General features: G+C 47.7%; 1 protein-coding gene across 1 annotated transcript in view; it reads left to right on the top strand.

Moving 5' to 3' along the window:
* DNAJC3 (DnaJ heat shock protein family (Hsp40) member C3) overlaps positions 1–22,804 on the top strand; it is a 401,955-nt gene that overhangs the window by 318,836 nt on the left and 60,315 nt on the right. The window contains 2 exon segments of the mRNA XM_029604719.1: positions 8,602–8,692; positions 8,695–8,752. Of these exon segments, the coding sequence (XP_029460579.1) occupies positions 8,602–8,692; positions 8,695–8,752 (149 nt within the window).

The raw sequence follows: 22,804 nt of genomic DNA, 5'->3' as shown, positions 1-22,804 counted from the left end.
GTCTAGTTCAGGCTGGGTCAGAGCAGGCGGCAAGGAGCAGAGTCTAAGTTCAGGCTGGGTCGGGGCAGGCGGCAATGAGCAGAGTCTAAGTTCAGGCTGGGTCAGGGCAGGCGGCAATGAGCAGAGTCTAAGTTCAGGCTGGGTCAGGGCACAGTAAGCAGGGCAAGGCAGGTCAGAAGGCCCGTAGGCCACACACACACAGAAGGCCCGTAGGCCACACACCATAAGCGGGGCAAGGCAGGTCAGAAGGCCCGTAGGCTCCACACACACAGACAGAAGGCCCGTAGGCCACACACCATAAGCAGAGCAGGGCAGGTCAGAAGGCCCGTAGGCCACACACACACAGAAGGCCCGTAGGCCACACACCATAAGCAGAGCAGGGCAGGTCAGAAGGCCCGTAGGCCACACACACACAGAAGGCCCGTAGGCCACACACCATAAGCAGAGCAGGCAGGTCAGAAGGCCCGTAGGCCACACATACACAGAAGGCCCGTAGGCCACACACCGTAGTCAGGGCAAGCAGGTCAGAAGGCCCATAGGCCACACATACACAGAAGGCCCGTAGGCCACACACCGTAGTCAGGGCAAGCAGGTCAGAAGGTCCATAGGCCACACATACACAGAAGGCCCGTAGGCCACACACCGTAAGCAGAGCAGGCAGGTCAGAAGGCCCGTAGGCCAGGTGAGAACAGCGAGGAAGGAGGCCCGAAGGCCGCGCAGGGCAAGGCAAGGAAAGGCCCGAAGGCCGCGCAGGGCAAGGCAAGGAAAGGCCCGAAGGCCGCGCAAGGCTAGAGCAGGGAGCCCAGGTGAGCTCGATGCCGAAGCACCGAGGCAACTGTCAGGCAGGGTTATAAGGACACACCCAGAGCACAGAGTGGACAGATAAGATGGACTGGGCCTGTCCGGAAAGCCAGCACTAGAGGGACCCCTGGTGGTGAGGCGGTTGCACTGCAGCCAAAACTGTAACAAGAACAAGCTGGAGTCAGGGCCGGCAGCAATCGAGAAGTGGTGGCAAGACCAGGCTGAGGTCTGGATGAGGAGAGAGTCTGTAGCGTAGTCAGGCAAAGCAGAGGACCGGGCTTGGAGAGGGTCAAAGGCATAGTCAGGCAATGCAGAGGTCGTGTCTGAGAAAGCAATCCGAAGAAGGTTAGGAATCAGGAACACAGGGATGAAGGAGATCAGGAGCCAGGAACACAGGAGGATCACCAGGAGGCAACGAGTACATGACCAGTGTGGAGACCTGTTGCAAAGGCAATCATTGGAAGCCGGGCCCGGTCTTAAGTACCAGGGCTCCAGCGACGTCATCATCTGGGGTTGCAACCAAGTTCCCACCGCGGGCCCTTCATAAGAATTGTGATGCTTGCGCCTAGGGAGGGGTGCAGCGCTGGATGGCGGCATGTCTCTGCAGGCCATGCAGAGAGGCCAGACGCAGAGCTCAGGAATCGGTGGATGGAGCTGGCGGCCTACTGCCACCAGGGAAGAGGAACCAGGGACTGGATTTGCCTTAGAGAGGTGAGGGCTGGGCCGCGGGTCTGTAGCGGCCGGCACTCGTAACAATACCCCCCCTTATGCCCCCCTTGGAGGTCTGGGTTTGCCCGGATGGGCACGATGAAATTGAAGGAAGAGGGTTTTATCCAGGATATTGCGAGCTGGTTCGCACAAAATCTCTTCGGGGCCATAACCCTCCCAGGAAAGGAGGTATTCTCACCGGCGGCCCCTACAGCGAACATCATGGACTTCATGAACCTTGTAGGTAGTGTCTGTCTCTGCAACCAGCGGAGATGGTTCGGGAGCTTTTCGTGAAGGCCATGATAGGACCACTGGCTTCAGAAGTGATACATGGAACGTATTATGGATTCCTAATGGTGGCAACCGAAGCTGGTATGTAACTGGTCCAACACGACGAATGATGGGGGAAAGGTCCAATATACCTTGGTGCAAACCTTTGGGAAGGTACCTTAAGCTGAATATACCGAGTGCTTAACCAGACTTTCTGGCCAGGAAGGAACTCAGGAGCAGAGCAATGATGGATATCTGCAAACTTCTTGGCCCGGGATGCAGCTTGGCGTAAGTGAAGGTTCGTCTGATTCCAAAGGGTCTTGAGGACATCAGCAGTGGTTTGCGCAGAAGAGGGTACTGATAACGGTATGGGTAGTGGTGGTCATGGTTGCTTCCCATAATCGATGGAAAAGGGCGATGTACCTGTGGCAGCGGCAATATGGGAGTTGTGTGAGAACTCCGCCCAAGGAAGGAGTTCAGACCAGTTGTCTTGGCGGTCATTTATGTAGGTGTAGAAAAAGGATTTTAAAGAGCGATTCATTCGCTCAACTTGTCCATTGGCCTGCAGATGGTATGCTGTTGTTAAACTGAATTTAATGCCAAATTTACTGCAGAGAGCGCACCAGTATCGGGCAACAAACTACGGGCCCCTGTCGGTGACAGTGTCCTTGGGCACACCATGTAGCCTGAATATATGGAGAAAGAACAGGTGTGCCAATTCGGGAGCAGATGGTAGGCCCGGTAGTGGAACAAAATGGGCCATTTCAGAGAATCTATCTATGGTAACCCATATGACTGTGTGACTTGTAGATGGTGGTAAGTCCACAATGAAATCTGTGGAGAGGTGTGTCCACGGTTCTTAGGGAGCTGGAAGTGGTTGGAGTAAACCCCATGGTGGACCGTCTGGGGTTTTCTGTTGAGTGCAAGTATTGCAGGAATTGACGTATGCCTTAGCTTCAGAGACTATAGTGGACCACCAGAAGAACCCCTGGAGCAACGCTAGGGTTCGTGCTCGCCCTGGGTGACCAGTAAACTTAGTCATGTGCCCACCGGAGGACGTTTTCACGGAGGCGACAGGGCACAACTGTCTTCCCAGTCGGAACTGGGTGAGTCGCAGACAAACAAATGCAGGCTGGGTCAATAATGTGACCGGGTTCTTCTGGAGTATCTTCTGGTTTGAAGGAACATGACAGGGCGTCAGCCCGAAGATTTTTTCCAGCTGGGCGATAGCGAAGTTCAAAGTTGAACCTAGAAAAAAACAGGGCCCATCGAGCTTGGCGGGCATTGACACGCTGGGCACGGTTCAAGTGTTCCAGATTCTTGTGATCTGTAAATATGGTGAATTTATGTTGAGCGCCCTCTAACCACGGGCGCCATTCCTCTAGAGCCAATTTGATGGTGAACAATTCGCAATCTCCAATGCTGTAGTTTTTTTCCGCAGAGGAGAATTTGCGTGAGTAGAATGAGCACGGAACTAGAGATCCAGAAGTAGAATGTTGGCTCAAGACCGCCCCGGCCCCAATAGCAGAGACGTCTACCTCGACTTGGAAGGGGCGGTTTGGGTCTGGATGGTGGAGACATGGTCCTGCTAGGAAGGCCTCTTTGAGGTGTTGAAAGGCTGTAATAGCTTCCAGGGGCCGGTTCCGGGTATCTTGGTCAATGCGGTAAGAGGGAGCCGCCAGTGTTGAGTAATGAGGGATGAAATGGCAGTAATAATTTGTGAATCCTAGAAATCTTTGTGGAACTTTAAGACCCACGGGCTGAGGCCAATCTTGGATTCCTTTGAGTTTTTCGGGGTCCATAGAGAATCTCCATTGTGAAATTATATACCCAAGAAAGGGCAAGCTGGATTTTTCAAACAGGCATTTATCAAATTTCGTGAAAAGATGCGGTGTGTAGCTAGATCTTTGGAGAAGACAAGTATGTCATCAAGGTATGCCACAACCTTAACCTACAACAGATCTCTGAAGATTTCATTAATCATTCGTTGAAATACTGCGGGAGCGTTACAGAGGCCAAAGGGCATCACCAGATATTCATAATGCCCGTCTCTGGTGTTGAAAGCTGTTTTCCAGATGTCATCAAGGTGAATACACACCAAGTTATAAGCTCCGCGTAGATCCAATTTAGTGAAAATGGAAGCTCCATGTAATCGATCGAATAACTCTGAGATCAAGGGCAACGGATATTTGTCTTTGCGGGTGATGGCATTTAAGCCACGGTAATTGAGACACGGCCTTAGAGATCCGTCTTTCTTTGTAACAAAGAAAAATCCTGCACTGGCAGGAGATGTTGAAGGACGAATGAACCCTTTAGCAAGGTTTTATTGGATGTACTCCGTCATAGCCTTGGTCTCAGGAAGGGACAGAGGATAAGTACACCCTCGAGGAGGCGTGGTCCCCGGTAGAAGTTAGATAGGACAGTCAAACCTCCAAAGAGGTGGTAGAAGGTCTGCCGCCGCCTTTGAAAATGTTATATGCCAACCCAGAGGAACTCGGCCACATTTAATGCCAAACAAATGTTGTATATATACTTTTATTTCACAATCTTATCAAAAATACATTTTACCAAAAAGTGCCAAGTGCAATAAACTTTTTGGTAAAATGTATTTTTGATAAGATTGTGAAATAAAAGTATATATACAACATTTGTTTGGCATTAAATGTGGCAGAGTTCCTCTGGGTTGGCATATAACATTTATCTGATTAACAGAGGATGCACTTATGATTATGGCCTTCTTTGAAAAAACATCTTCAAAGTCTGCACAAGGAGCTGGTAAGCCTGAGGAGGTGGTGGCCAAAGGAATCACTGGGAGTGGCACCACCTTTTTGTAAACAAGTCTGATGGCAGGTGGAACCCCATTCCACCAGCTGGAGCAACCCCCAATCAAATTGGGGGGAATTACATTAAAGCCAGGGTAGGCCTAAGACTACTGGGTGGATAGATTTCTCCAAAACCAGTAATTCAATTTCCTCGGTATGAAGAGCGCCAGTAAGAAGTTGAACTGGCTTAGTTTTCAGGGAAATTCGACCAGGTTACGTTTCATCATAAATCGAAGCAATGCACAAGGAAGTCTCAAAAGATCGGGTATTTATACCCAAAAGTTGAACTAGGTCCTTGAGGATAAAATTTCTTCCTGCTCCAAACTGGAAAGGACCAGGAGTCCCAAATCAGAGTAACTGGCAAAGACAGTTGAGGGGCCAGTAATGTTGTGCCCCAGTTCAGGACCCCTACTGAACTTAGGCCGGGTAGTTTCCCGGACGGACTGGGCAGACCTGCAGGTGATGGCCAGGTGCTCCGTAGTACATACACAGGCCAGTTTGTCTCTGCCGGAGGCGCTCTTCCGGGGACAGCCGCCTACGGCCCAACTGCATGGGTTCTTCCGTCTTAGCCACGATGGAGACCCTACCAGAGGCAGGGCTAGTGGCCAGTGGCAAGTGGGAGCAAACCAGAGAGGGCCTTCTGGGCATCCGATTCTCCCGGTGGCACTCTTGGAGACTATGATCAATTCGGCCAGTCAGATCAATGAGATACTCAAGTGAGGAAGGGAGCTCCCGCACTGCCACATCTTTCAGCTGCAGGGATAGTCCATCCAGGTAGATAGTGCATAGGCAGTCTTCCTGCTAGGAGAGTTCTCTAGCTAAGGTCCGAAATTCAATCGTATACTCAAATAGGCTTCTTTGACTTGTCGAAGATGTAGCATGGCATGCCGCCCAGGATCGTCAAACGTCCGCCGGAACACAGCCACGAATCGAGACAGTTCCTGTAGGAGCAAATCTGATTGCTCCCATAAGGGCAAAACCCAAGCCAATGCCTTCCCTTCCAGACGAGACAAGATAAAGGTGACTTTCATGAGTTCATTTTGAAAGATGGAGGGCTGCAGAGAAAAGTGCATGTTGCATTGATTGATGAACCCTCTGCAGAGCTTGGAGTCACCATTGAAACGAGGCAGAGCTGGGAGAGCCAGCAAGGCTCTACAGGTGGACAGAGACAGCTGTTCGTGAGAGGAAGCTGGTACTAGAACTGAATTACCAGACAGGGCATCAAGCCGGGCGTGCAGAAGCTCAAGAGAGGAGGCCAATCCCTCGAGAAACTGTTGCTGTTCTTGTACCTTTGAAGCCAGGCCAGGAATAGCCTGGAGGGCACGCGGCTCTGCCGATTCCATGGCCTTTGCAACCTGTTTATGCGGAGGTGAACCCTTGGGCCGAGGTGGGGTTGACGGATCCCCACCGTTGGCAGGCAGAATGGGCTGAAGGAAGGGGGCCGACTGGCCCTTCATCAATTCCAGCCCTCGTTCCCCGCGGGTTGAGCCTTTGGGTACCGGGGCTGGCTGGAAGTAGGTGGGCCTCTGTATGTCGTCGATGGAAGCACTGAGGAGTCAGCCCAAAGGCAGTAACAGTGGAATGGAGAAGTCTGTACTGGACGAGGTGGAGTCCCGGAGACCCAGGCGCCAATAGAACCAAAGTCAGACAGGGGGTGCCCGAGCAAGAACAGGCCAAAGCCTGAATAGGCCAAGTCCAGGATGTAGACTGAAGAGGTGTCGTAGAGCAAGCTGGATTCAGGGCCAGCGGCATTCGAGAAGCGGTGGCAAGACAAGGCTGAGGTCTGGACGAGGGGAGAGTCAGTGGCATAGTCAGGCACTGCAGAGGTCTGGGCTTGGAGAGGGTCAATGGCATAGTCAGGCAATGCAGAGGTCCGAGCTTGAAGAGAGTCAACGGTGTAGTCAGGTAATGCAGAGGTCGTGTCCAAGAAAGCAATCCGAAGAAGGTTAGGAATTAGGAACGCAGGGATGAAGGAGGATCCACCAGGAGGCAATGAGTACACGACCAGCGTGGAGACCTGTTGCAAAGATAATCATTGGAAGTCGGGCCCAGCCTTAAGTACCGGGGCTCCAGCGATGTCATCATCCGGGGCTGTGGCCAAGTTCCCGCCGCGGGTCTTTCATAAGAATCAGTGTTTCGCGTGCGCCTAGGGAGGGGCGCGGCGCTGGACAGCGGCATCTCTCCACGGGCCACACAGAGAGGCCGGACGTGGAGCACAGGAATCGGTAGCTGAAGCTGAGGCACCGGGGGCGGCCCGAGGACTGAGCCGGCGGCCTACTGCCGCCAGGGAAGAGGAACCAGGGACTGGATTTGCCAGAGAGAGTTGAGAGGGCCGGGCCGCGGGTCTGCCGCAGTCGGCATTCGTAACACCATATTCAGATAGGTCAATCTCCACTAAGTTTGTGAAAGGCTAATGGCAAACTAATCCTCCAATTGTCAAACCCACCTGTTCCATGGGACCTTAATGTGGTTCTGGCACAACTTATGAAGCCACCTTTTGAGACATCAGTCAGCTTCTTTAAAATTTCTTACACAGAAAGTATTGTTCCTTATGGCAACCTCTTCAGTCAGAAGAGTCTGTGAGCTTCAGGCTTTGGTAAATTATTCTCCTTGTATGCAGGTTTTCCACATCAGAGTGGTGCTTCACATCCACCCAAAGTTTCTATCAAAGATGATCTCTGTTTTCCACATTAATCAGGCCATCGTGCTACCTACATTATTCCCGAGGTCACATGAATTTGAAAAGTTCCTTCATTTCTTAGACTGTAAACCAAGCATTAGCTTACTACAGAAAAAGAACTCTGCCTCATCATCAAGACTTGCAAATTATTCATCCTGACCCATTGGGCATAGCAGTTGCCAAACATTGTCCAACTGGCTAGCAGATTGCATTGCACATTAAGCCATAGCTATCCTTAGGATCAGATTCTATCAAGACTAAAGAGCGAGCTATGGATACATCGGTGACTCATCTGAGCAGTACCTATTGAAGACATCTGCAAAGCTGCAACTTGGTTATCGGTGCACATCTTCATGTCCCATTACTATCTGGACAATTTATCAGAAAGTGGCATTGAATATGAACAAGCATTTTTGCATAGCCTTATCACCCAGTAATCTGCTGTCCATGGTAGGTCAGAGTTGCTTATTCAATAAATGCTCTGTCGCAATCCTCAGTTTGGGACTCCCCACATGTCATGGTTAATTCAGCCCTGCTTGTTATGAAGAAAGCAAGTTTGCTTGACATAAATGTAGGCAGCAGAATGAATGTCATGCTGAATACCTGCTCACCTCCCTGGTGAATTGACTTCTTAGCTAGATTTAGCTATAAAATCAACTGAGGGGGCTCACAAGACAATGCCCACCTGGGAACTCCCATACATGTTTAGTAGAGCAAAAGCTCGGAGCTAAGACTAGGGTTCGTTTAGTGCCATTTAATGTCACCTATATGTCATGGCTAATTTATTCTGCTGTCTACAGAGAACACAGTTTAACAAACTTGCTAAATTTTTTATACTGCCTAGCATGTGTAATTCTGGCAGTTTTTGTTAATGAACAGGGTACTTAATGTAGAATCATAGAAAGGTGGGACTGGAAGGGATGTCATTTGGGCACTATATTCTTCAACCAGAATTCACTCTACCCAATTCTAAACAAATGTCTTATTTATTCTTAAAAACCTCCTTTGACAGATTACACCACTTCTCTCATTAACTTGTTCCACTGATTGATTAATCTTGCAGGCAGAAAAATTTTCTTAATATGTAATCTATTAAGGTAGTTGTGTGGACAGGTAAAAATTACACTAGAGCACCTTTTTATACCAGAAGTTTCTTTTTTGGAAATCTTTTGTTATATGAAAAATCAAGGGCTTTGGCCTATATTCTTCTATCTGAAATTCTTTTATGAGAAAAATCTTATCTGGAACAAGTCTGGTCCCAGCTACTCTGGATTAAAAAGTACTTTACGTCAGCTAAATTTCTTTTGCTTTACTTTTCAGAAATGCCAAAAAGCAAGAAATCATAAAAGCTTATAGAAAGTTGGCACAGCAGTGGCATCCAGATAACTTCCAGGATGAAGCGGAAAAAGAAACAGGCAGAGAAAAAAATTTATTGATATAGCATCTGCGAAAGAAGTGCTCACTGATCCAGGTAATGATTTTCTTTCTCTCTTCTTCTTCCTTTAGAATAATGCATCAGAGTGAAAGGGGTTTATTTCTTTCTGCACCCTCTACTTTATCATATTTGACAATTGTTATCTTAATGAAGATAAACCTGTCTGAGAAAGGCTGAAAACATTCTTCCAGGATCACTAGAGATGGAATGTTTTCTTTTCTTTCTAGAAGCATAAATATAGATGAGCAAACACCTATAATTTTTTTTCTGAGAGAAAGCGATCTGATAAATAAGGGTGCACTCTTAGTTTCCTAAAAGCAAGCATAACTATGAAATGCTCAGCTTATATGGGAGAACTAGATTGCAACTGAATTGAATACCCAAAACATAAATTTGTCATTTATTTCACACTTTTCCAATTAACAGAGCTTAGAGCGTGTAGCAACAAGTTTGTATCTTCATCAGATAACATAGTTAGAGAATACTCAGAACACATTTGAGAAGGCATGATAGGTGAAAGAATAGGAAGAGAGGATTTAGTGCATACTTCTGATAATATCTGAGAAAAGGTATAATACGGTAGGTGATTTAAAAAGTATTAGGAACAATTTTAATACATATAGTTTGGCATTGACAGAAAGGAACAGAGGGATCCAGTATTCATAATTTTACATAGTAAATGTCAGCAGAAAAAGCCTGACGTGGTCTATCCAGTCTGCCCTGCGAATTTTTTGTTTTCCATACAGAACATATAGATAAACATGGTTTATGACCTTTTTATTTATTCAAACATTTTTTGGCACACTAACTTCAAGCTGATCCACTGTAAGTCAGGGGTGAACAAACTGGGAGGCTTGAAAAATCCTGAAGGGGAAGAACACTGGCTGCTTAATCAGGGAAGAAAAAAATGGCACAGAAGCTGAACAATGAAGTCATGCAGGCACTGCAAGCTTTGGAGGGAGGGAGCTGCCAAAACGTGGTGATGACATTGTAAGTATGCCATGGCTTAGTCATGCATCTGTTCCTGAGTGCCAGGGTCAGGAGCTGCTTCTGATATGCCAGATCCAGGTGGGAAGCTGCTTATTGTGTGGTAGAACTGGACATGGGAATAGCCACTTCAGTGTTATACAACCCAGGAAGACCCTCCACCCTCAGGCCTCAGCCCGGGAGGAACTCTTGTTGCTGCCAGGTACCTTACCAAGGATATAGATCACAGCTGTTGCCCACCAGAGGAAAAGAAGTGATGAGGTTGGGAAGGAGAATGGGCAAAGAGGCTAGAGAGAATGAGAAAGTAGAGGAGAGAAAGGGAAGAGGTGGGCAAGGGAGAATGAAAGCAAGTAGGAAAAATAGGAAAAATTAGTGAAAACAGTTTAAATAAATAAAGTTGGATGGGATGGAGTTTTGTGTTTTTTTTTGTGGGGGGTTTCTCAGCTCCTAAACAATTTTGGCTGGTACCTTAAGATTTTTGAAAAATTTTCCAGCCTTTACCATTGTAGTGTGTAGCCTGTATATCTGGGTGTGTGCGCTGTCTCTTTGTGTGATTTGCTCTATCTAGGCGTGGTATCTCTGTACCTGTCTGGGTGTTGGGTTTCTGTCTCTCTATGGAGTCTGTCTGTGGGATGTCTTTTTTGTGTCTCTCTGGGTATGTGTTTTGATGTCTGGGTAGAGATATATATCGGCCTTTTTTGTATCTGGGTACAAGGTGTCTGTCTCTGTGTGCTGTGTATGTAAGAACATAAGAACATGCCACACTGGGTCAGACCAAGGCTCCATCAAGCCCAGCATCCTGTCTCCAACAGTGGCCAATCCAGGCCATAAGAACCTGGCAAGTACCCAAAAACTAAGTCTATTCCATGTTACCATTGCTAGTAATAGCAGTGCTATTTTCTAAGTCAACTTAATAGCTTATTGCTTTCAGCAGCTTGAAGAGAAACAAAATGGGAGCTTAGAGCAACTGATTGGCAGTGTGGCTACCTAGTGAATACTCTTCACATATGTATGAGTGGGTATAAATCTATGAAGTAACCCATCTTGGAGGGGTCATAACCAATTGCATAAATAGAAGAGCTCAGTTTGCTCACTCCTGCAGTAAGTAATCAATATAGCAAGTTGTTAAGGACAGAACAACATAATCAATTTGTCACAAAAATATCATTATTTTCAGGCCTCAGTGACTTCTTATAAAGATTTTTCACTTCAGGCCATAATACTGTTTAAAGCAATCTCCGATCCCCATCAATCCAAATATCAATTTCTCGATACCAGCAGTTTCTCAGGATTTCTTATGCCAATGGTCTAAACAAGGATTAAATTTCCAGAGTATGAAGTGGGCCACCGATGAAAGCTGTAAAGTCAATCTTCTATAGTGCAAGGGAATAAGCAAGCCTTCCTACCTTCCCAGAAGACTTAATAGCTATCTTAAGTGCATAATATGAAGTATAATACCTTTACATTTCTTGAATAACACCTGCCCAATATTTAATCCCCTAGCAATCCCACCACGTGTGCATATATGTGCCCAGTTACCAACAACCCAACCAACAGGAAGGATCCAACCCAGTAAACAGTTTAGAAAACAACGCATGGAGAACAAGTAGAACTATGCAGCAACCTAACTAACTTTTCATTTATTAAAATACAAGCCGTTAAGCCCGTTAAAACGGGCTACATCCCTCTGTCTCTCACCTCCCCCTCTTTCTCTCTCCCCTCACTCTTCACCACCTCCTACCTCCCTCCCTCCCTCACCCACTCCTCCCCACCCTCCCTCTCCTCTCTCCCTCTCCTCTCACTCAGTCCCTCCCTCCCACTCAGTCCCACTCACTCCCTCCCCCCTCTCTCTCACTCAGTCCCACTCACTCTGTCCCCACTCCCTCCGTCCCCTCCCTCAGTCCCACTCCCTCTCTCTCCCTCAGTCCCACTCCCTCCCTCTCACTCAGTCCCCCCTCCCTCCCCCTCACTCCCTCCCCCTCACTCCCTCCCCCTCACTCAATCCCTCCCTCCCCCCTCCCTCTCACTCACTCAGTCCCACTCACTCTCCCTCAGTCCCACTCCCTCCCTCCCACTCAGTCCCTCCCTCTCACTCAGTCACTCCCTCCCACTCTCTCTCTCCGTCCCTCCCTCCCACTCAGTCCGTCCCTCCCTCTCTCTCTCTTCTCCCTCCCTCGCTACTGGCCGCTACCGCCGTCGCCGCCGCTCGCTACCGCCGCCCGCTACCGCCGTCGCTACCGCCGTCGCCGCCCGCTGCCGGTACCGCCGCCGCTCGCTACCGCCGTCGCCGCCCACTGCCAGTACCGCCGCCGCCCGCTGCTGCCACTGGACGCCGCCATTGTTTTCTTTCAGACGCTTGCTCAGAGCGACGTGCTCGCCCGCACATGCGCGGTAGAGCTGGTCTCTACTGCGCATTTGCGGCACGTCGGTCAAGCTTCGTTTATCTAGTTAGATTTATAACGGGCCTATATTACAAATATGTTAGACAAGCTCCAATCAACATAAACATTGCAACAGGAAATAAAAAAGCTAAATAAATATTATACAAAAATTATAGCTAAAATCCTGACAACTCTAAAATCAATTGTTCCTCAAATAAAAAAGCTTTAAGCTGTTTCATGAATAATTTCACATCTTGAATAAACCTAACCTCAAAAGGAACAGCATTTCATAGTACGGGTCCTATAACTGAAAGAGCTTGTATCCTAACTTCTTGAGTACGGACATGCTTGGGGGTTGGTATTTCTAGTAGATTACTATTAGAAGAACATAATATCCTACCTGGAGTATACGCTGAAAATAGATCATTTAAATAACCTGGAGCAGACTTTCGAAAACAGTTGTAGACAATAGTGAGAACCTTTAAATTTTAACTGTTGAGGAGGAAGTGACGTCACCGCCGGTTATGGCTGCCTGAATCGGGAGCTTCCGACTCGACCTTACCGCATCAGGCCCCATCGAGCTCTCCCGCGGCGTTCCCTGGACGAAATCCGCACCAGAAGGCTGTCTGACTGCTAGAATGGCGGCCCAGAGAAAAAAAATGAACCTGCAGCTTTTTCCTTTTACTGCTGCAGCATCGCACATGGAGGCGGGCCTAGATGGAGCAGAGCAGGCTGCACACGCAGCTGAAGAGGTGAGTGGGCCTAGTTCAGCAGGGGCAGGAGATGCACAGCCGAGCTGCGCCAACTTCATTAAGTGGTTTGGGGAGCTCCGTGGGGACATGGAAGGGTTAAAAAAAAAAAAGAGCTGCACAGGGTTATGGCTGAACTACAGAAGGATGTAACTGCGTTTGGACACAGGGTCACTGACACGGAGGTTCGCTTAGAGGATCAAGCCTCTGAGATCTCCATCTGCAAGTTATCGCAGGAGAAACTTTTAAAAGTTAATGATGACCTCCTGAACAGGCTTGACGACCTGGAGAATAGGTCTCGAAGAGTCAATCTTCGGTTTTGGGGATTGCCTGAATCTCAGGAACTAAGCAACTGCAAGTCAGTAATATATGTGCCCAAATGCTCAGCACGGAATCCATAGCAGTGGAGGCAGCAACAATTAAGATAGAACGGTCACATCGCTCCTTGGGGGGACCAATCACTCTGACAGACCTAGGGACATTATAGCCTGCTTTCATAGTTACTCCCATAAAAAAGGTGGCCTTGCAGGTGCGCAAAATGGGCTCTATTCACTGGGGGAACTATAAAGTGGAGATTTTCCAGGATCTGGCACCGATCACCATCCGCAGATGGAGATGCTTCCGTGAAGTCACCATGATCCTGCAGTCCAACAACATCAAATACTGATGGCTGTTCCCATTCGGTTTGAGCTTTACCATCGCAGGAATTACATCGCGGGTATCCACTGTGGAGGAAGCAGCGGACATTCTACAGGCTGCTGGCATGCCTCTGGCGATGGCAGGGGCTGCACCCGAATCACGCACTAATACCAGACTCTGTAGCAACACACCAAGATGGCAGCAGGTTGAGAAGGGTGGCAGGTGCCTGCGGCGCCATTCCAGTGGATCTTTGCAGTTCTACGATCACCCTGATTGACCTCCCTTGACACTTTCTGTCTCTCTTACAGCTCGCAAAGATGAGTTGCCAGTAAGATGACTTTGACATGTTTTTGCATCACCTTTGTTGGAGGGGGGAGAGGCTATTTTGCTTATATTTAGGTTTGCATTAAGGTCAGGGGGGGATCCTTAGAGGAAGGGGCCAGAACTCCGATGATTTCACACCTCCAGGAGGAGGAGGCTCACCACAGAGGAATGTGGGCAGTGGATCAAGGGCTTTTGGGTGGGGGGGATGGGAATTGGGGGAGCACCCGGTTATCACGAAAATATAGTTTGGCATCATCTTTGGCTAAGCACAGGGATGCAGCTGAGGACTTTGACACTCTTTTCTATGGGCTGAGCACTAGGGGGAGAGCATATATATGCCTTACTGTTTCCCAATGGCAGGGCTACGTATCTCTTTAAATGTTAAGGGTTTGAATTCCCCAGCAAAATGGAAGATACTTTTTCAAGAGGCGCAGGCCAGGAAACTCATTTACTGAAACGTGCAGAACGGCTCGTTTGGAACAGATTTTTTCCCCAACAATTTTTGGCCTCTGCTTTTATACATTGGAAGTATGGAGGAGTGGGGATTTTATTCTCTAACTCACTTGTTAACGATGTTAAAGATGTCTGAAAGGATCCTGAGGGGAAGATATGTAGCTCTAAAAGTTTTAATTGAGAACATTCTGTTTACACTTCTTACACTATATGGTCCTAACTCTGAGCAGCGTTCATTTTTCTACCACATTTCTAACCTGGAGTCCTGGGCAGAGGGTAAGGTAATAATTGGAGGTGATTTCAACCTAATTAGGTTACCCTTATCTGAATAACTCGAGTTGTGCAGTAGGGGGAAGCAGGATTCATAGAAGGGCTTTAAAAACCAGCGATAGACATCTGGCGCTTGCAAAATCCCACTCAGCGTAATTATACCTTTTTTTCACATTCCCATCAATCCTATTCTCGCATTGATATGTATTTAATTGATAAGGACATTGCAGAAATGGTAATTAAGACTGATATAGGGATTATTACCTGGTCGGACCATGCCCCTATTTGGCTGGGAATTAGGTTGCCCACCAGATCCCCTGGAGGTCGGCACTGGCGCTTAAATGATAGTTTGCTAAATGACAAAACCTTTGTGGGATCCTTGTCTGGTGACATTCTGGAATACTTGCGTTTGAATTATACTGAGGACGTGACTCCTGGTACGGTTTGGGCTTGTTTGAAAGCAGTTAGGGGGAAACTAATCTCATGGGCTAGCTTTCTTAAGAAAGAAAGGAACGCCAAACGCCTGAGTATTATGCAGTGCATCGCTAAATTATCTTTAAGCCATAAGCGTTCCCTTGACCCCAAAATACTACACTAACTTCAAGCTGCTAAACAGGAGCTGCAAGCACTTGACATAGAGAAAATTGCTTTCCAGCTTGACTTTTGTTAAGTCAGAAACACTTTGAATTTGGCAATAAAGCAGGATGCATGCTAGCTAGGAAGCTCAAAGAGAGAGCAGCCCAGTCTCTTATAACTAAAATCAAGGATTCCACGGGGTCGATGTTATGAGGCAGGTGAGATCCGTACTCATTTCACCCGCTTTTATGAGGAACTGTATGCATCTGATGACCTAGGGAAGTGGCTCACTTATAGATGATTACCTACAAAGGGTGGAATTACCATCCCTTTTGGATGAGGCCTGCAAGTTCCTAAATGCTGAGATAACTCATGCCGAACTCTATCAGGCTATCCAAGGCTTGAAGTTACAAAAGTCACTAGGCCTCGACTGTTTTACAGCTAAATTCTATAAAACCTTTCAGGCTGAGGTGATCTCACCCCTACTCCTTAAGAAATTTAATCTGGGACATAGCTATATCAGGTGGATCCAACGTTTGTACGAAAATCCCAGGGGATGTTTAAAAATCAATGGCGATTATACTCTGCCATTTCCAGTGAAACAAGGCACCCGGCAGGATACCCGTTATCGCTTCTCCTGTTTGCCCTGTCCTTGGAACCATTTGCAGCCCTAGTTAGATCCATCCAGATATCCAAGGGGTGCAGGTAGGGTCCTCTGTATATAAAATGTCCAAGTTTGCTGACGATCTCCTTTTTACCGTGACAACACCGGTCTCTTCTCTTGAGCCATTATTGCAGGAGATGCGTGCATATGGTAAAGTTTCCGGCTTTAAAGTAAACGAGGATAAATCGGAACTTCTTAAGATATCGATGCCACCTGTTAGTTTTGCAATTATTAAGGACACCCTGCCGTTTAGAATTGCTAAAGACTGGGTTAAATACTTGGGGGTAAAGATTGGCCCTGAGCACCGTGAGCTATTTTGCCTCAACTACGGCCCACTTTTTACTAGTATTGGGAAAGAAATAGATCAGTGGGATCGAGGGGACTTTTCCTGGTTTGGGAAAATAGCCATAGTTAAGATGAACTTCCTCCCCTGCCTATGTTACTTTTTTTCAGACCTTACCTGTCCTAGTCCCAGATGCTCTATTATCTGTATGGCAGCACAAATGTTTTTGGGTCATTTGGACATGTAGGCCACCCAGGGTCGCTCAATCTACTTTATACCAGGATAGGGCTCGGGGTGGCCTTCAGGTTCCGAGTCTGGCTTGGTACTTTGGTGCATCCCAGCTTAGTGCGCTTCTCCAGTAGCACTCACAGGAGACCCTGAAACCATAGGTTAGAATAGCAGCTGCAGGGATAGGTGACCCACCCTTATATATCAGGGCCTGGCAAAGGGGTAGGGTAGATGTTGCAGGTCTATCACCTTACTCTCAACAAATTTTAACTGTATGGGGGAAATGGCGGTCTCAATTGGCTGGTGATAAAACCACATATTATCTAATGTCATTTCTGTTTGACAAATCCTTCATCTCAGGAATGGAACCCACCATGACTAGGTTTTGGCTAGAGCCTGGCCTTTATACTTGGGAATATTTATGGAATGGTCAGACCCTCATAACTTTTAGCAATCTGCAACACACACACTGCCTCTCTCCTGAAGGTTTGTTTGCTTATAATCAAATTCTACATTTTTTTTTCTCCACAGCACGTATTGGGGGGGCACTCAAACAGGGCAAGTCCCTATTCAAAAACTTTTGCTCACATGCAGACAAGGTGGCCAAACTCATCTCTAAAATCATGACCCTCATTAAAGGGGTGCCTCAGGGTAAGCTCACATTTCAGATAGCATGGGAACGGGATATCGGGGAAACCCTGGAAGACGGCGACTGGGAAGGTTCCTTTCACAATACAAGTAGATGCTCTGTATCCTTGGCAATAAAAGAAAATGCATATAAAGTACTATATAGATGGTACCTCACCCTGTCAGACTGTACAGGTTTGGTGGGGGCAGCGATAACTTCTGCTGGAAAGGATGTGGCGCTATTGGCACATTCTATCATTTGTGGTGGGAATGCCCATATATAGTGCATCTCTGGGAAGAGGTTCTGAACTTTGTTTTTGCTGTAATAGAAATCCGCATCCCCAGGGACCCAAAAATTTGTCTGCTTAATTTACTCTTGGACCAAGAAACCAGCCCTGCTCTCCGCTAGTTTTGACAAGCTGTTTCCTCCGTTAGATGTGAAATTGCTCTCTGGTGGTGTAAGCTGGGGACCCCAACCATAGGAACTGGACAGTCCAGGATAGACAAGAGTATACTATATGAGTAAACACACGGCGGTCCACAATGACAGGCTTGCCCATCATCTGGATACCTGGGCACCCTATCTAAAGTGGAAATCTGAAATTTTGTCAAACCCTGCTGGTTGAAACCCTATGTTTGAAATATTTTCTTTGCAATCCCTGTGGGTTGATTTACAGATTTAGATAACCGGGGAGGGGGGTGGGAGGAGTGTTTAAAAAATGAAAAACAAGATGCACACACAAGTTTGTTACCATTTTATTGTTCTGTACTATACTGGTTTCCTTAATTGTATTATTGTGGCTTTATTATTGTCGTACTTGTATATAGATGATTGTTCTGCTTATCTTTGAGTGGTTAATACAATTTCAATTACAAAAAAAAAAAAATTAACTGTTGTTCCACAGGAAGCCAGTGCAACTGGATTAATAGAGGTGTTTTGCATGCTCTCTGGAGGATGCGCCCAAGACCAGTCTGGCGGCTGAATTCTGCAACAGTTGTAAAGCCCAAATCTGATATTTCGGTAGCCCGATGTATAAAGAGTTACAATAATCAATTGTATTTAGTACAAATGTCTTCATTAAAGTCTGGAAATCAGCTCTATCAATCAAAATCTTAAGATGCAGTAACATTTTTAATTTAAAGTATCCAGAGGACAATGTAGTATGCAATTGCAAATCAGATTTAAATTCAGAATCAAACACAAAGCCTAAATTCCAGACGTTTTCAGAAAAAGGAACAACTGAGCCTTTCAATGTTTAATTCCAGACAAACCACCTGGTCTTGAGCTCCTAGAAATCCAGAGAGCCTGCATTAACCCCATTCAAAATATAAATATGGTATGCTGAAGCCCAGATACCCCTCCAATTTTCCTTATCCAGTATTCATTATTTAACAAGACTAGGAGCAGTTTTGCTATATATTGCTACAAATCAGCCTCCTTTTTTTTTTTTTTTTTTTTTTTTTTTTTTGGCGAGGAGGGCTGCTTTGAAAAGCCAAGTTCCCTGTACGTACCCGGATCAGTCCAGACACCTGGGTTGTGACTCCGCACCAGCAGATGGAGACAGAGCAAAACTCGACGGGCTCCCTACATATAGTAAGGTGCCACCCACAGCCCCTCAGTCTTACTCTGTCTCCAGCAGATGGGGCAGGTCCAACCACAGTCTCTGTACTCTGCGGGTTTTAGTTAGTCAGGCAGTGGAGGCGAGTCAGCTGATGGACCGGGCGGAGCGCCATCTCAGCGGGCTGGCAGCATCTCACATCGCCGGCGTGGACAACATACAGGCGGACTTCCTCAGCAGGCATCGCCTGGATCCAGGGGAATGGGAGCTACCGGATGTAGCGTTTCGTCTGCTCTGTGCCAGGTGGGGCCAGCCCCGCCTGGACTTGATGGCCACCGCGCAGAACGCAAAGGTTCCGCGGTTCTTCAGCCGACGGAGGGAGCGGGGCGCCGAGGGTGTCGATGCGCTGGTCCTCCCTTGGCCCGTGGACGTACTGCTCTATGTCTTCCCGCCGTGGCCCCTAATCGGAAGGGTACTACAGCGAATAGAGTTGCATCCGGGACCAGTGATCTTGGTGGCGCCGGAGTGGCCCAGACGGCCGTGGTTCGCGGATCTCATCCAGCTCGCGGCGGAGCCACCCCTTCGGTTTCACGGAGTCGCCGGCATTCTTCGTCAGGGACCCGTCTGTTTGGAGGATGCGGCTCACTTTTGTCTCGCGGCTTGGCTTTTGAGAGGGCGCGCTTGAGGTCTAAGGGGTACTCCGAGGTGGTGATTGCTACGTTGTTGAGAGCTAGAAAACAGTCTACCTCCTTAACCTACATGCGGGTCTGGACGGTTTTTGAGGACTGGTGTGGTTCTCACGAGGTTAACCCCATTCGACCTGCTGTGCCTGAGGTTCTAGCGTTTCTTCAAGAGGGCCTCTCGAAGGGGCTGTCATGGAGTACTCTAAAGGTGCAGATTGCTGCCCTTGGGTGTCTTCGTGGGAAGGTCCAAGGGGTGTCCCTGGCTTGCCACCCAGATGTAACGCGTTTTCTTCGGGGGGCTAAACATTTACGTCCGCCGGTGCGAAATCCGTGTCCATCTTGGAATTTGAATTATGTGCTTTCAGCTCTTTGTGGAGCACTGTTCGAGCCTATCAAGTGGGCGACGCTGAAAGATCTGACCTTGAAGACGGTGTTTCTAGTCGCCATTACTTCCGCTCGTCGCGTCTCGGAGCTACAGGCCCTGTCTTGTCGGGAACCGTTTTTACGGTTTACGGAGGCGGGGGTGTCTCTGCGGACTGTTCCGTCCTTTTTGCCCAAAGTGGTGTCCTCGTTCCACTTGAATGAGTCTGTGGATCTCCCGGGGTTTTCGACCGTGGAGCCGACAAACAAGGGGTCAAAGGACTTACGAAAACTTGATGTGCATAGGATTCTACTTCGGTTTCTGGAGGTTACGAATCCTTTCCGGGTCTCTGACCACCTGTTTGTGCTCTGCTCGGGGGCTCGCAGGGGGTCTGCGGCGTCGCGGGCCACCATTGCGCGTTTGCTCAAAGAGGCGATTGGCTCGGCGTATCTGCTGCAAGGCAAGTTGGCACCTCAGGGGCTTCGCGCTCACTCGACTCGGGCGCAAGCCACGTCTTGGGCGGAGGTCTCTCAGGTGTCCACGCAGGAGATCTGTAGGGCAGCGACCTGGAAGTCGTTGCATACTTTTACCAGACATTATAGACTGGATGTGCAGGCAGCTGAATCTCGGGGTTTTGGAGCGAGTGTTCTTCGAGCGGGACTCTCTGCTTCCCACCCATGAGGTTTGGCTCTGGTACATCCCAGGTGTCTGGACTGATCCGGGTACGTACAGGGAAATGAAAATTAGTTCTTACCTGATAATTTTCGTTCCTGTAGTACCACGGATCTGTCCAGGCTCCCACCCGTCTGTGTTTTCTTGTTGCTGATGAATAGAGGGAGAGTCCGCTCGTTTCACTTGAGTATTCTTGGCTCCCTTTTGGAGTCCTATTGTCCCTGTTTACTTTTCGGAACTGGCCATTGTGTTTTGTTGCTGGTTCTGATGTTCTTCGATTCCAGTCGGAGTGCTGTGTTGAATCGGTTTATATTTTGTTTTTCAAAGTTAGTTAGTCTGACATTTTGATCTTGCTTTGACAGGACGTTCGACTGAGGGGCTGTGGGTGGCACCTTACTATATGTAGGGAGCCCGTCGAGTTTTGCTCTGTCTCCATCTGCTGGTGCGGAGTCACAACCCAGGTGTCTGGACTGATCCGTGGTACTACAGGAACGAAAATTATCAGGTAAGAACTAATTTTCATTTTGTTTGTTTTTTAAATTTGTTTTATTCATTTTATATTTCAAATCCACAAGAATCCAAACTGTGATACATAAATGAGTACACTGACTTATAACCAATATGTACATACATTGATCATACTAGAGAAATGTACAACTGCATTTGCAAGTAGAACATAAAAGTCGAAAAGTCAGTTATTCAAAAATGGAAAAACTTATGAATTCCCTCATCCCAATCCCCATTCCCATCCCCCCTCCCCCCTTCCCTACCCAGCATGACCCAGTCACCGAATGTTTAGCAAATGACAGATGTTCAAGATATGTATACAGTGGTATCAAGACATAACGTATGATTCAGTAATCATGATCATAAGCTCGTGATATGGTTTATAAATGGTAGCCATGTTTTGTGAAATATTGCCACTCGATTATTTTTAATGGCTGTCAAAGAGGCCAGTCTATAGTAAGCATGTAAGCGCTCTATAACCTTATCTACGGTAGGGATACGAACCAATTTCCAGTGCGCTGCAATTAAACTGCGCGCAGCTATAAAAAGTTGGGCGCAAAGCCGGGCCTGCGTGTTCGGGATGGTATCTGGAAATATGTTTAATAAAGCCATGGCCGCCGATGGAGAAACTTCCACCCCCAACATTTTGCTTAACCAGGTAAACAATGTCGCCCAAAAAGGTTCAGTTTTGGGGCATAACCACCAAACGTGGATATAGGAACTTTTCCCTCCACATTAGCGCCAGCAACTGTCATCAAACTGGGGATAGAGTTTGTGTAGCCTATCAGGCGTAAGATGCCATCTATAAATCATCTTATAGCAGTTCTCTTGCATGGCTGCTGATATGGAGCAAGTCCGGGCCATCCGCAATGTTTCTTGCCAACTACTAGCGTCCAGGCTGACATGTAAGTCGGCTTCCCAACTGCCTTTATATTTACAATGACCTCTTCCTGACAGAAAAAATAGCTGATACAGTTTAGATATTGAACCAGTAATAAAATCACTATCAGGTCTATCCAGTACCGAGCGGTAGGAAGAGCTGCGTTAGTGCCTACGGCACCCGCGGTTACCGCCCGCACAGTGCAGCTCACCTACCGCTCGATCCTGAACACTAATTATATGTAAATGTAAACCGCATCCGTAATGCCTTAGTCCTGCGCAACCCATTTTACTGGATAGAGCGCCTATACAGTATCCTGGGTGCGCGGGCCTAAGGCTTCACGCCACGCTGGTATCTGTCATTTCAAATGTCATTTGAAATGACAGATACCAGGAAGCGAAAAAACCAAAAGCAAAAAGTAAGTCGCTTCGCCGCTTCACTCTTCCCTCCTCCCGGAGCAAGGCTGCTTTTCGCGCCCTGCTCCGGGAAGAGGGAAGAGTGAAGCGGCAAAGCGACTTACTTCTTGCTTTTGGTTTTTTTGCTTCGCCACTGTCAGTGTCCCCCCTCCTCTCGGAGCAGGGCGCGAAAAGCAGCCTTGCTCCGGGAGGAGGGGGAGACACTGACAGCGGCGAAGCAACAGCAAAGACAGCGGCGAAGCAAAAAAAAAACCAAAAGCAATTTTGTGGTTTTTTTTTTCAAAAGCGACAATTTTTTTTTTTTTCAAAAGCGACTTACTTTTGGGATCTGTCAAGATCCCAAAAGTAAGTCGCTTTTGGATGCCTGCCAACTTACTTTTCTGAAGCCATCATCAGGAACACATGCGATCGTAGCTCCTCCCGACGAAGATGGCTGCCTGCACGGGGAAGCGTGCAATTGGCCGCTGAAGACGTGACGTCACGACGTCACGTCTTGAGCAGCCAATTGTACGCTTCCCCCGTGCAGGCGGCCATCTTTGTCTTCGTCGGGAGGAGCTACGATCGCATGTGTTCCTGATGATGGCTTCAGAAAAGTAAGTTGGCAGGCGTCCAAAAGCGACTTACTTTTGGGATCTTGACAGATCCCAAAAGTAAGTCGCTTTTGGAAAAAAAAAAAAATTGTCGCTTTTGAAAAAAAAAACACAAAATTGCTTTTGGTTTTTTTTTTGCTTCGCCGTTGCTTCGCCGCTGTCAGTGTCTCCCCCTCCTCCCGGAGCAAGGCTGCTTTTCGCGCCCTGCTCCGAGAGGAGGGGGGACACTGACAGCGGCG

Source organism: Rhinatrema bivittatum, chromosome 5 (genome assembly GCF_901001135.1).
Source record: "Rhinatrema bivittatum chromosome 5, aRhiBiv1.1, whole genome shotgun sequence".
NCBI classification, from domain to species: Eukaryota; Metazoa; Chordata; class Amphibia; order Gymnophiona; family Rhinatrematidae; genus Rhinatrema; species Rhinatrema bivittatum.
Note: the sequence above shows the minus strand (reverse complement) of the source record. Positions and strands in the feature narration are given on the sequence as shown.